The sequence below is a fragment of the Oryzias latipes genome, chromosome 5 (genome assembly GCF_002234675.1).
Source record: "Oryzias latipes chromosome 5, ASM223467v1".
NCBI lineage: Eukaryota > Metazoa > Chordata > Actinopteri > Beloniformes > Adrianichthyidae > Oryzias > Oryzias latipes.
In genome coordinates this window covers 26,841,739-26,854,399 of record NC_019863.2, presented here as the reverse complement: position 1 = coordinate 26,854,399, position 12,661 = coordinate 26,841,739, and the positions used below count along the sequence as shown (strand labels likewise).

The following is a 12,661-nucleotide window of genomic DNA, read 5'->3' as shown; positions in this document are numbered from 1 at the left end:
TTTAAATATTAATAAATTGCTATCATTTTTTCTTCTCCTATGTATTACAGTAAATTCAAAAATAAATGAAATAAACTTTGTTTTTTATTTTTTCAGTCAAAAAATAGCTTTTAGTTTGTTTAAAAAAAAAGAAATTAATAAAAAAAAGAAATTAATAATCGACTGCTTTATTCTTCAACTAAATCAGTTCAATATTTGGGCACATTTAGGTTATTTAAAGGATCGCACCTTTAACACATCAAATGTTTTAATGTGTAATGACGCTTCCTGAACGTATAGTAGGAGTTGAAACGTTTGGGGAAAACATCTTGAATCTTATCCACATCTGGATCAGTGAAAAATCTGAGCACAAATGACCTTAATTAGAAGAGGAATACTTCATCCTCTCTGATTTAGCTGCATTATTAAGCACCCGTGCGGTATTTTGGTTACATATATCAGCAAGACCTTCATGCACAAATCAAGATTGATCTTTTTCTTTACATAAATAAAACTGATTTCTGGGTTCTTTTGAAGTTTAAAGTGTGATAGAGGTTGATGTTATGGTTGGTTTCCAGAAGTCAGCATCAGCTGTTCAACAGTGATCTTAAGGGAGCATTTGAATTTGACAGCATTTGGATTTGGATCATGCATTTGGGAGCTTTGGTTGAGATTTTGAGCTGGACTCTCAAAGCTGCTAAAACAACCCACAGCGCATGTGTGAAAGACAGAAAAAAACACACGAGATCCACTTTGAAGTCAATTGGATAAACTACTAATTAGAAAATAATAATGTCACAAAATCTGGAACAATGACTGCAGTGTTATTTACCATTTTTACATGTTAGATAAAAAATGCAGCTAGGAATATTAAATTAATAAATTTAGAGAGCCACCAACTTGATGGACAGCAGCCAAAAAGAGCAGCAGACCCTGTGAAACAATGACCTCTTGTCAGCACTTGCCGCTGGTTCCTTGCAGCATTATCACTCCGTAGTTCGCGCATTGTCGCTCGCAGCCAGCAGGGTGGGACTTTGTTCCCATGGTAGCGATGACAGAGCAGATGGTGAGGTTGTCTGCTTGTGCACAACAGTCCGTGTCAGACGTGTTTCTGTCCAGCTGACCCGGGGGGCAGCTGCGCGTCTCTGGAGCTGCTGCTGCTCCTCTTCTGGAGAGAGGCGAGCGCGCGGACGCAGCAGCAAACGGGCTGCTTTTCATCAGCTGCATCGATCCCTCCTATTAACAAAGCTGATCATTTGGACTTCGGAGCAGAAACTGCGTCTCTCTCGCATCCTCGTCCGAACTGCGGATGCTGACAGACACATCCAGTGAGCTGCAGCAGTCTTGCGTCAAGGATCCAGCGCACCACACAGGTAAGACGAGCCATCTGCTTGTTTGTGGCTGAGCTGAAACGGGGATGTCTGGGGAATGTGGCGTGTTTCTGTGGAGACGTAGCACCTGCTGGGATTAAAATGCGAGAAGCGCAATCCAGATTCACAAATCGATGGTCAGCTTTAACGCTTTCACAACCTACATCACATAGAATTATGTTTTAAGAAACGTTCCAAATCAAAACGATCTAATCTTAAATAAATACTGCGCTATTGATTAATCTAATCAATTGAATAAATTTTAGCTGCGAAAACTGGAGAGTTTTTTTTGACATTTTGTGGTGTCTATATATTTATTTTAAATGTTGCAGGTCATCCTAGTTTTAATGAAAACAGATGGAACAACAGAAAATGTGGAGCAAATCAGATTTCTGTTGACCTAAAGTTAAAATGTTTCGGTTTTGCCATTAAGGGCAGATAAAAAGGTGCGGATGTGTGAACGAAGCTCCACCTGCCTCATTATTAAACCTTCCCGAGAAGCGTGGCATATCACGTACCAGAGCAACAACCAACAATGTAACATTCATACAAACCGCAGCATCATTCGCCAGTACAGAGATGTGCTGGAGGAGCAGCACAACAAATACGCATTTAGAAGAAAATTGGCTTATGGCAAATAATGGAAAGTGGCACAGTCATAACATCTTGGTTTCTGTATCATTGGGGTCACCTTTTGTCTATTGTTGCCTGAAGGGACCTGTAGAAGCTCAATCAGATCAGCTGCTTAAAGTGGTTGCCAAGTCAAGAGAAACACCACCCTATTGTGTGATTTGCGCACAACTTTGCCTGCTGGCTTTGTCTCAGAAGGACACAGCTTCAGCAGATGTCACTCAAGAAGCCAATCATCTGATGGTATTGGAGGCTGAGGCACAAAGCTCTGTGACGTTTCTCCTCTGGACACGAGGAGTGTGAGAAAATTCCCAAACAAAGGTCGTCTGCGCATGTTGGGGCAGGAGCCATTGTACGCCCTATAGGTCCAACCCTGCAGCATGTGCTGGTGAGTTGGGTTCCCACAGCGTTGGAGGGTGCAAAAGACCAACCCCCCTTCCAGGAGAAGCATCTGAAAGCAAGGGTGAAAACAGGAGATGTTTGATAAGATTACTCTTTATTCAAGTGAGGAAAAGTATAGAGATTTTTCTGTGTCCTCTTCATTTTAAAATGTAAATGAGAACCCCTCCCTCCTGTATGGAACAAAGCTAGACTAAAAATCCTTACAGAGCTTTTTGGATGTTTTTGAGAATCAGCTGTGATGTCTTTGTCTTCCCCTGCCTTTTGTACCCCCCCCCCCCCCCCCACCACTACCAAAGATGAGAGAGTAGCATGACAGCATGATTGATCGGTGCAGCAGTGATAAACACATTGGCTTTTTACTGAAAATGTGACTGCAAGGGGGGGGGGGGGGGGGGTAAGGCTTGGAAAATGGGCAAAAACCTAAAAAAACGAAATAAGCCAGAGAAGAATAATTGCAGCAAGATTCGTTCCTGCTCCACAGGGAAATAAGGCTGCCATATGGATTTGCAGTAAGTAGAAATAAAGAGACAATTTGCTGGCCTATAACTTTTAAACCATAGCGGTGTCTTCTGAGGGTTTCTTTCTGTAACGCGGCATCATTTTCTTTCATTTCACATTCACCGCTGGGTTTTGTCATTGTACTCTCTGTCAAGTTGCATTTTCAGTTCATCAAATTACCTCAGTTCTCTCCATCCTTGCAGTCCTTCTCCTCCCTGGATGTACCTCTGCTATCAGCAGCTGCACCAAAGCCGTCTGTGATTTAGAGTGAGAAGCTTGCATACTAATGGAGTTGTAGAAAGAAGGCCGGCAAAGTGAAGACACCGACAATTATATTTCCTCTTTTTTGGTTCTTTTTAGCAAACCAGCCAGTCCACAAATCTTGAAATAGAAAATCAAAATTTTACTCAAGACTCAAAAAGGGTTCAAATCCATCTTAGATGTTTTGTTTGTTTCATTGTTTATTGTTTTCATGCCATGTGTTTCATGACAAAGGTTGTGTCAATCCCCCCCCCCCCCAAAAAAGGCTTCATTGGCTGCCATATTTGTTTGGTTGCCTTATGGCACAGAGAATCTCATGCCTTCTTATTTGGTTGTAAAGTCCTGCTGGCATAGCAGTTGCTATGGCGATGGCATGCCTGTGAGAGTTGGGATGCTGCTGATTGAGAAACACTGCTTACATTCTGTGCCTGTAGGGCCTCTGTAGAAGCAGCTTCTTTTAAACTGAATTTTCATTATGTTCGTCCTTTATTTTCTTTTTTTACTAAAAAAAACCCTGATGTTGTGTTTTTTAGTGCCCCAATTCTTTTACACTATTAATAGGAGATGTTGGGATCTGAAAAAAATAAAAACGAAATGGTAACATTTGTAAAGGTATACAATTTGAGATCTAGGTTAGGTGTTCTGTTTTAGTGAATACGTATTAATTATGCATTTTAACAAATATACAGATAGTGTATAAAAATGGACAAAACAGCAAGAAAAAAGGCAATTTTTAATAAAACATAAGTATGTAGTAATTGATGCCACTTCTACTCTGCAAAGACTTGACTTGCTTAACTAGGATTTTGATGCAACTTCAGGCAGCACCAGACAACTCTTTTTTTGTGCTCGCACTCAAAACCACTACACCTCATTGTGGATCTACATTTATATGTGTAGGGGAAGCTTCAAAATGTTGATACATCCAACCAGAATGAAAGATGGTGACATTTTTAATTCATCTGATCATTTAGACAATACTGCTTTTCACTCTTTTTTAAAATTTATTTTATATTTGTGCCTAAGGTTGATGAAGATAAATAAACTGTCAGAAATTTAATTTTTTTTCATAAAAGTATTTAATGATCCAGAAACCTAATGCGTGAGCGTGCTAATCAGATTAGTCTTCCATTTTCCTGTAATTAGATTTGATTGAACATCAACAAGATTGTTCCCTTTTAATTCAGTAAAGGTGAGCATTTCAGACGCCAACAGACTGTTTTTGCAGAACAAAATATATTAGACAATAGAAAAAAAATTGTACTTGAGCCTGTATTTAATTTTTCTACATAAATGAAAAATGAATGTTTCATTCCTAACCCAAATAAGAAAAATTTATCAAAATCCAGTGAAGCACTCACATGGTGATTGACTACAAAATAGGAACATAAAGATGGAATTATGTTGGCTTCAGTGTTGATCTTTGGTGTAACTTTTTTCACACTCCTCAAGTGTTTTTCCAAAAACGAAACAATATATAAGCTGGTTGGGTAAAACTGCTCCACTCGTGGCTGTTCACGTCTGAACAAATTGGCTGCAGAAAAAGAGAAAGTAAATCCTGCTACTGGAGGCTTCATCTTTTAGAAAGTCAGTAATTCCTAGCTGTCAAAGTGTTTGTGAGGCATTTCCTTCAGCACATGGCTGCACACTAAGATTTGCAAAGAAAAGAAGTTATGACATTTGTGAGGAGACATATACAGATGCACCAGTGTGCCTACATTTTATAAGTGTCCTTCCTTGGTTCTGCCAAAGCCACAAGATTAAAAGCAGAGTTTTAGTGTACGGTTGCATAACTGCTCTGACTGTAAGAGCATTAATCTGAGCTGTAATGTCTGTCATTACCCTGATACAGCACTAGTACTCCATAGGTGCTTTTTTTTCTTTGTTAGTCCCTTAATTAAACACCTAAAGAGTGGTAAAGAGAACAGATTGTAATGAAAAAAAAAAAACTATCCGATTAGTTTCTCATTGAAACAACTGCCATTTATAATAGGACAGAAAATAAGGGTAATAGTTGGAAAAGTGCATATACTGTATGTGCATGTGAACCTCCCTCGTGTCACCAAGGTCACCTCACAAACATGATGCAGACCCCAACGGTGCAGCCAACCTGCCAGAAACCCGGTGCCAGGTGACCTCAGCATGGAAGCAGTGTCTTTATATAACCGGTGAGACACCGGAAAACAGAGGAAACACAAGTCTCTCCACATCATACATCTCATGTTTAAAATGTAAAATAACAAAACGTTTCAATGATACAAGAGAGTCATGATGGTTATTTAACAAATGGATGATTCCAGGTTTTGTTTCTAATTTAGAACCGTGAAAGTGCCTGTGTTTGCTGTCACACCTTATCACACTGAAGGAACTGTGTTAGTCTGTTCATAATTTACAGAAACAACATGATTTTGTTGTTCACATAAATTAGTGCTCTGTTTGTCTTTGTTGTGCTACTTTTGTGTTGTTGAAAGCCATTCTGAGGAGAGGAAAACGTTGCCAATGCTTTACAGGGAGTGATAAAAGAGCAGAAGAAATTTGAGATTCTTTTGTTTAAATATCAGAGGCTTTAAGTTCTTAGACGTCTTTTTTCTTTTTTTTTTTTACTCTAACATGCACGGACACTCAGATTGGACAGAGGGTCCAGAGACGCTCAGCCTTTTTCTTGAGCCGTGTGGAAAAATGGGAGTTTCTGTGAGCAAAGGTCAAATTAGAAAGTCAGCAAGAAAGCTTCAAGTTTGGGCCATGTTGATTTTTTTACTCCTGACTGTAGAAGGTAAAAACGATTTGGGCATTGAAACTTCCAAATCTGTTAACATCTAAAATCAGCTAAATAAAGCATTAAGAAACAAACAAGGCTTGTCTAACAAAAGGCAAAAAAAAGTTCAGAGGGAAATACATTGTTTAGATTTAGTTCAATTCAGTTTAATAAAAACAAAACAAAATAATTTTAACAGTTCAAACAATTTCAAAATTTTCCTCACTATATTTTAATAATAGCCTGTTTTTGATCAACAGATTATATCAAAGCCATGAATCTTTTCTACGTACTAAACAAAAAAAAAAGAATAGAAGGGAGAGGAAAACTTTTTTTTTTTCAGAAAATCAGGAATCCACGACCAACAGAACCAGATCAAGAGTAATAGCAACCATCTGTTGTGACTAGTTCAGATTTATGCAAACAGAAATGAGACAAACACAAAAACTCTTTAACATTTCATCTAAGACAAATAAAGCTGGTTTGTAACAGCAGCAATGAAAGAAGGGGAAGCAAAACAAATGAGATGAAAAAGGTATTTTAATGATTTTAATGAAAATTTCTGGAACATCCATTTTTGCACCGAAAAGACTGATCTTTTTTGTAGATGTTATTATCCCTCAGTGAATACTAAGGCACTGATGAGACACTGTGTTCGGCAAATGAATGGTGACATCTTCTGGGTTTTCAAGCGGGCGCCTTCCTTCTCCAGTGTTTTGCTGATAGGCCTACAACACCTCCAGAGGGTTCAACAGTGAATCCCAGCGTCCCAGGTTCACCCCCCATCATCCATCAGACATTTGGAGGCCGAGGTCGGGTCCCTTCTCTTGTTCCACAGCCACTGACTTCCCTTCTCAGCTGTCCTGGAGAGCTCTTTAATTGCCTGCCTTTGAGCCTTCCCTCAGACTCCCATCTCTCTGAGTAGCCTGGGGGTTGAGGTGGCCACAAACCCCCTGCAGCCTACTTCCACTGGGCATACCTTCACACTCCAGCCTTGATCTTTGGGGTCTGCTGCAGGTTCGGCATACTTCAGCATCTTCCGTTCATAGGCCGCCTCTACTGCACCCTTCCAGGGTATCGTGACCTCTATAATGTATGCGAGCTTGTGCGAGGATGACCATAGTACAGGGTCTGGTCGTAGGTTGGTGGATGCAATGCAGCTGTCTAATGTCAGCTGTACTGGTGGTGTTGAAGGTAGCTTGGACCGCACGGACAAAAGGTGTTAGCTGCCGATGAGATGATGAATGAGGAAGGGCGTTCACGTGTTTTTTGCCTTTCCATCACTGTAGCAAGACACCTTAGCACCAGGTTGTGTCACCAGATCTAACAGCCTTGACTGAGGCTGGTCTTACATCCCACCAAGATGCACTTAAATGTTGCTGGGCTTTGACATAGACAGCATGTGGGGTCTTTGCTATCCCACTGGCTTAGGTTAGCAGGAAAAGGTAAGACATCATAGGTAGCCCTAATTATAAAGCTTGCCCTGAAAGCCTTTATCTCTCACAGGTCTTTCCAGGAGAGCTTATAGTCATAGTAGTAACTAGGGAACAGAGAGCAGTTGGGCACAGCATTACCGGAAAAGGAATACTAACCACACGTGTTGCAGAGGTAGAGCAATCAAACTGATTGGAAAATAGATATGGTTCCCACTCTGCCTGCCCATGTGTCAAAGTGTCCTTGGGCAAGGCACTGAATCCCATACTGCTCTTGTTGGTTGAAGGCAGTGGAGCTTCCAGCAGTGTGTGAATGTGTGTGTGTGTGTGCATGGCGGAATGGGACTGTGACTTTAAAGCCCTTTGAGCCATCAAGGAAGGTAGAAAAGCGCTATGTAAGGATAGGTATTTGCCATTTTGCTGTTGGGAGAGCAAAAACCCAAAGTCACTGTAAAAAGAGATCAATGGTAACTGCAACAACAATAATAAAGCAGAAAGTAGACAGGCAAACACAACAAAGAGATAGTTAGGGACTGCAACAATGACATTTGCAGGATTAAATACAGAACAGATGGAGGGAAGATGTGCAATTTTTAAAGTGGGGAATACATCTGGTGCTTCCAAATTTGACAATGAGATTTTGATTTGAGATGTTCGAGTAAGAAGCAAGAGCCTTAATTTTTCGGAATTGAAAGAACTGTTGTTTGTTTACAGATATCTGGACTTTATCTTTTTCTTTATCCTGATCAGAACTTGCTGCTCTGTATGTTTTACAGGTTTCCCTGCTCCATCAGACATTTTTTAAATGACTTTCTGTCAATCTGATGAACTGAACTGAGTTTTCCAAGAGAGATGAGCATGTAACAGGAAAAGGCAGTGAAGGTTCAGAGCAAAAAGCACTCAATATACCTTTAGAAAATTCTCACACAACTGATGACCTCATTAAAAAACAGATGAGGAACAAGCTTGTTATATTTTAGAAAGTATGAGTAAGTTACACATTTGGTTGTTGTGTTTCTTACTGAGCCACAGCGTTTATTATTTTTTTTGTCACAAACAAACTAAAAGACATACTGAAATTTAGAGTTTGTTTATTTTTGTGTGTGGAGCATGGGCCTATGGCACAAATAAATGAGTGATTAAACTGGAGAGCTCAGGCTCGCTTTAGACTAAGCCTGTTGTGTAACGGGCAAACAGCCAGAGCGACAGACTGTGGTCTTCACACACATTCATTTCAAAGAATAACCGATATTAAGCTGGTATGCCAATAATCAAAATAACCCAGAAAGAAAAATGTGTTTCCAGTCTGGAAGGAAATCAATTCAGGAGTTTTTGTAAGTTAAAGTTTTGGTATTGATAAATATACTTACAAAAGCTGCTGATTCCTGTGCTTGGATTATTACATGGTTAAGGTTTTGAATGAAAAAAAATCAGTTTTCTATCACTTTCACCATAATTTGGGGCATGTAGGGCAGCTTCCTGAAGTCATACCAGTGAGTGAAGTGAGAACACCCAACTGATGGAGTACTTTTTGTGCCATTATTCCAAGCGCAACACTCACTGTTTTAAGCATTAAACTCTTAAAAATGTTGTGCGCTCAAAATTTTATTTTGCACTTCAAGCTAAAAAAATATGTGCAAACAAAACAATTTTCACTCGAGAGAAAATCTCTCTTCTGTGCACAAAACAGGGAGGCACAACATTACCAGTTTGGCAAAAAAGCCAGCCAATCACAAACATAGACATGGAGGTTGAAATCTGTGATTGGCTGGCTTTTGTGGCACATTTTTAATGCGGTGAAGAGAAGAGAGAAAAGGTTTTCTTGAGTGAAAATTGCAAAATTCTTAAAGTTTCATGCTCAAAACATTGAGTGTTGTGCTTGGAATACTGGCAAAAAAATCACTCCATACCATCCCCATTTTAAAAACTCAGATGTTTAACATTTCTTAACTCCTGTGCGGTCTTTACTGGCTCTGTCAGCCAAAGGCAACAACTGACGTCCATCAGGATCAAATGTCAAACATCTATGACATTTATAATGCATTATATTAAAGCCAAACTGTTGTACTAAATGTCGGTTTGGTGGTTTGTTTGGCAGATATTTCCTTTGCACTTTTTTTTATTTTTTTATCAAAGCGTTTTTCACTCTTGGTTTATTTCCTCTCTTTCAGGCTGGAAGTGACCAGATGTTGGTTGGACCGGCCTTTTGCAAAATCATTCTGGAGTTGTGCTGGAAGAAAACCCAACTGATCCTCATGATCCCTCCTTCCAACTAAACGTCCTTCTCTCTTATAGCTCACTGGATCTGAGAGAGCAAACATGGCACTGAACTTCCAGCTTTGGTTTCCTCAAATCCTTTTGTGCGTTGGAGTTGTTTCCTTTCTGCCTCCATCAAACGGCAAAGAATGTCCTCGTTTATGTGTTTGTGAGATCCGTCCCTGGTTTACTCCTCAGTCAACCTACAAGGAGGCGACCACGGTGGACTGCAATGACCTGAGGCTGACACGCATTCCATCCAACCTGTCGGCGGACACCCAGGTGTTACTGCTGCAGAGCAACACCATCTCCCACACCAGCGGAGATCTGCAGGCTCTGGTGAACTTGACCGAGCTGGACCTTTCCCAGAACAACTTCACCAATGTGGAAGCCGTTGGCCTTCAAAACATGAATCATCTGACCACCCTTCATCTGGAGGAGAACCAGATCAGTGAGCTGCCTGACCACTGCCTGGGAAACCTCTCCAGCTTGCAGGAGCTCTACATCAACCACAACAAAATAAGCTACATCTCTCCACGCGCTTTTGCCGGCCTGCGCAACCTCCTGCGACTGCACCTTAATTCAAATAAGCTTCACACAATGGACAGCCGTTGGTTTGAAGAAACACCTAACCTTGAGATCCTCATGATCGGGGAAAACCCAGTTATTGGTCTACTGGACATGAACTTCCAGCCTCTAGGAAGCCTGAGAAGTTTGGTTCTGGCAGGTATGGATCTCACCGATGTTCCTGCCAGTGCCTTTGTGGGCTTAGACAACCTGGAGAGTATTTCTTTCTATGACAACAAACTGGTCAGAATCCCTCAACTTGCTCTTCAAAATGTTCCCAACCTCAAATTTTTGGATTTAAACAAAAATCCTGTTCGTAAAATCCAGGAGGGAGACTTTAGAAACATGTTACATCTGAAGGAACTGGGCATCAACAACATGATGGAGTTAGTGTCGATTGATCACTATGCGTTGGACAACTTACCAGAACTCACAAAACTGGAGGCTACCAACAACCCCAAACTGTCGTACATACACAGGTTGGCTTTTAGGGACCTGCCCTCTCTCGAGAGCCTGATGCTCAACAATAACGCTCTCACAGCTGTTTACCAGAAAACTGTGGAGAATTTACCCAACCTGCGGGAGATCAGCATTCACAGCAACCCGCTGCGCTGTGATTGTGTCATTCAGTGGATGACTTCCAACCGGACCACGGTGCGCTTCATGGAGCCCTTGGCCATGCTGTGCACCTCTCCACCAGAGCTTAAAGGAAAGCGAGTTCTGGAGCTGAAGCTGCTGGAGTCCCCAGAGCAGTGTCTCCCCCTCATCTCCCACGACAGTTTCCCCAGCCACTTGGACCTCGAGCTGGGCATGAGTGTTAATCTGGACTGTCGAGCAATGGCTGAGCCAGAACCAGACATCTACTGGGTGACTCCTCTGGGTTCTAAGGTTACAACAGACACGGTGTCAGAGCGGTATCACCTCAGCAGCGAGGGGACTCTGCGGCTGTCTCATGTTCAGGTGGAAGATTCTGGTCGGTACACCTGCGTTGCACAAAACTCAGAAGGCGCCGACACGTGGGTTGCCACAGTTCGTGTGAATGGGACCCTGCTTGACAGCGCCCAAGTGATGAAAATCTATGTCAAGCAGACAGAGTCTCACTCCATTCTGGTCTCTTGGAAAGTCAACTCCAATGTCATGTCGTCCAACCTCAAATGGGCTTCAGCCACCATGAAAATCGACAACCCGCACATCACTTACACAGCTCGCGTTCCTGTGGATGTTCACGAGTACAACCTCACGCACCTGCAGCCAGCCACCGAGTACGAGGTTTGCCTCACCGTTTCCAACATACACCTGCAGACACACAAGTCCTGCGTCAATGTGACAACACGGAGCGCCACCTTCGCCCTGGACCTGTCTGGTCAGCACCCCAGCGCGGCCGTGCTGGTTGTCATGGCAACCATGCTGGCCTTCCTCTGCCTGGCCACCGTGGGCATGTACACGGCCCGCAAATGGAAAAGGAAAAACTACCACCACTCCCTGAAGAAATACATGCTGAAGACCTCCTCGATCCCGCTTAATGAGCTGTACCCTCCACTCATTAACCTGTGGGAGGCTGATGGGGAGAAGGATAAAGATGGGGGGACAGAGGTAAAGCCTTGTCCTGTTGATACCACACGTAGTTATTACATGTGGTGAGAACCGACTAAAGAGGCTGGACTGCCTCTCCAGTAGCACAAAAAGACACTTTTGCCATTTTGGTGCAAAAGTCAACAAGGGTTGCAGGTGGTTTTTGTATTCTCAGCTTTGCTAATAAGAGGCAGAGTGATCAAGCGCAAGAAGTTTATTAGTATAGCGTATCGCCTTTGTTTAATCTGTACTTCTTCTTAACTGTACTGGACTCACAGACGGCAGCTGTATTTAGCCTCCAGGTCGACTTAGTTGTTCTGCTCTATTTCTGTGGTGCATTTCTGACTTTCTTTAGAATGAATAACAATGCAGGGTGGAGGATCTTGTTGCATTAGTAAAACTCACTGTTTCATTTTTATTCTATTTTGTAAAGGAGCTATTTTGTTGTGCACTGGTAGAGAAAGAAGTTTGTACAGACTTCAGTCAAAAGCTGACAGCAGGGTTTAGACTCATTTAACCGTCTACTGAATGTTAGCAATCGTGCCGTAACGTTGTATCAACTATAACTTTGAACTTTTTGATTTAAAAATGGCAAAGCAGTAGATTTTTAGTTTGCTTTTAAATGTAAAGTTAAATGCCATAAATGCGAACTTTCCTTACACTTTTTTTTTTCTTTTTAGTGCACTAAAACCTTTGAGTCCTTTTTGGATGATTTGTTTCTTGGACTAGATGTTTTTTTTGCTCTTTGCTTAGTTTGTTATTTTTACATACAATATGTATACTAAATAACCTAACTAATAAATTTGGGTTCTTTTGCAGACACTTTTGGACATTTCTTATTTGTACTGGTGTACAGTAACTTCTCTGTCTTATTTTGAGCAATGTTAGATCTTTAAAATTCATATCAGGCACTGATTCCTTTAACAGATTTTAAATTG

At 41.4% G+C, this 12,661-nt stretch overlaps 1 protein-coding gene across 1 annotated transcript; it reads left to right on the top strand.

Moving 5' to 3' along the window:
• The first annotated feature begins 1,008 nt into the window (after positions 1-1,008).
• lrrn1 (leucine rich repeat neuronal 1) lies at positions 1,009-12,545 on the top strand. Its single transcript, XM_004069104.4, has 2 exons — positions 1,009-1,352; positions 9,500-12,545. Exon 2 carries the CDS (start codon positions 9,648-9,650, stop codon positions 11,790-11,792), a length of 2,145 nt encoding a protein of 714 aa, XP_004069152.1. The 5' UTR covers positions 1,009-1,352; positions 9,500-9,647; the 3' UTR covers positions 11,793-12,545.
• The last annotated feature ends 116 nt before the right edge of the window (positions 12,546-12,661 follow it).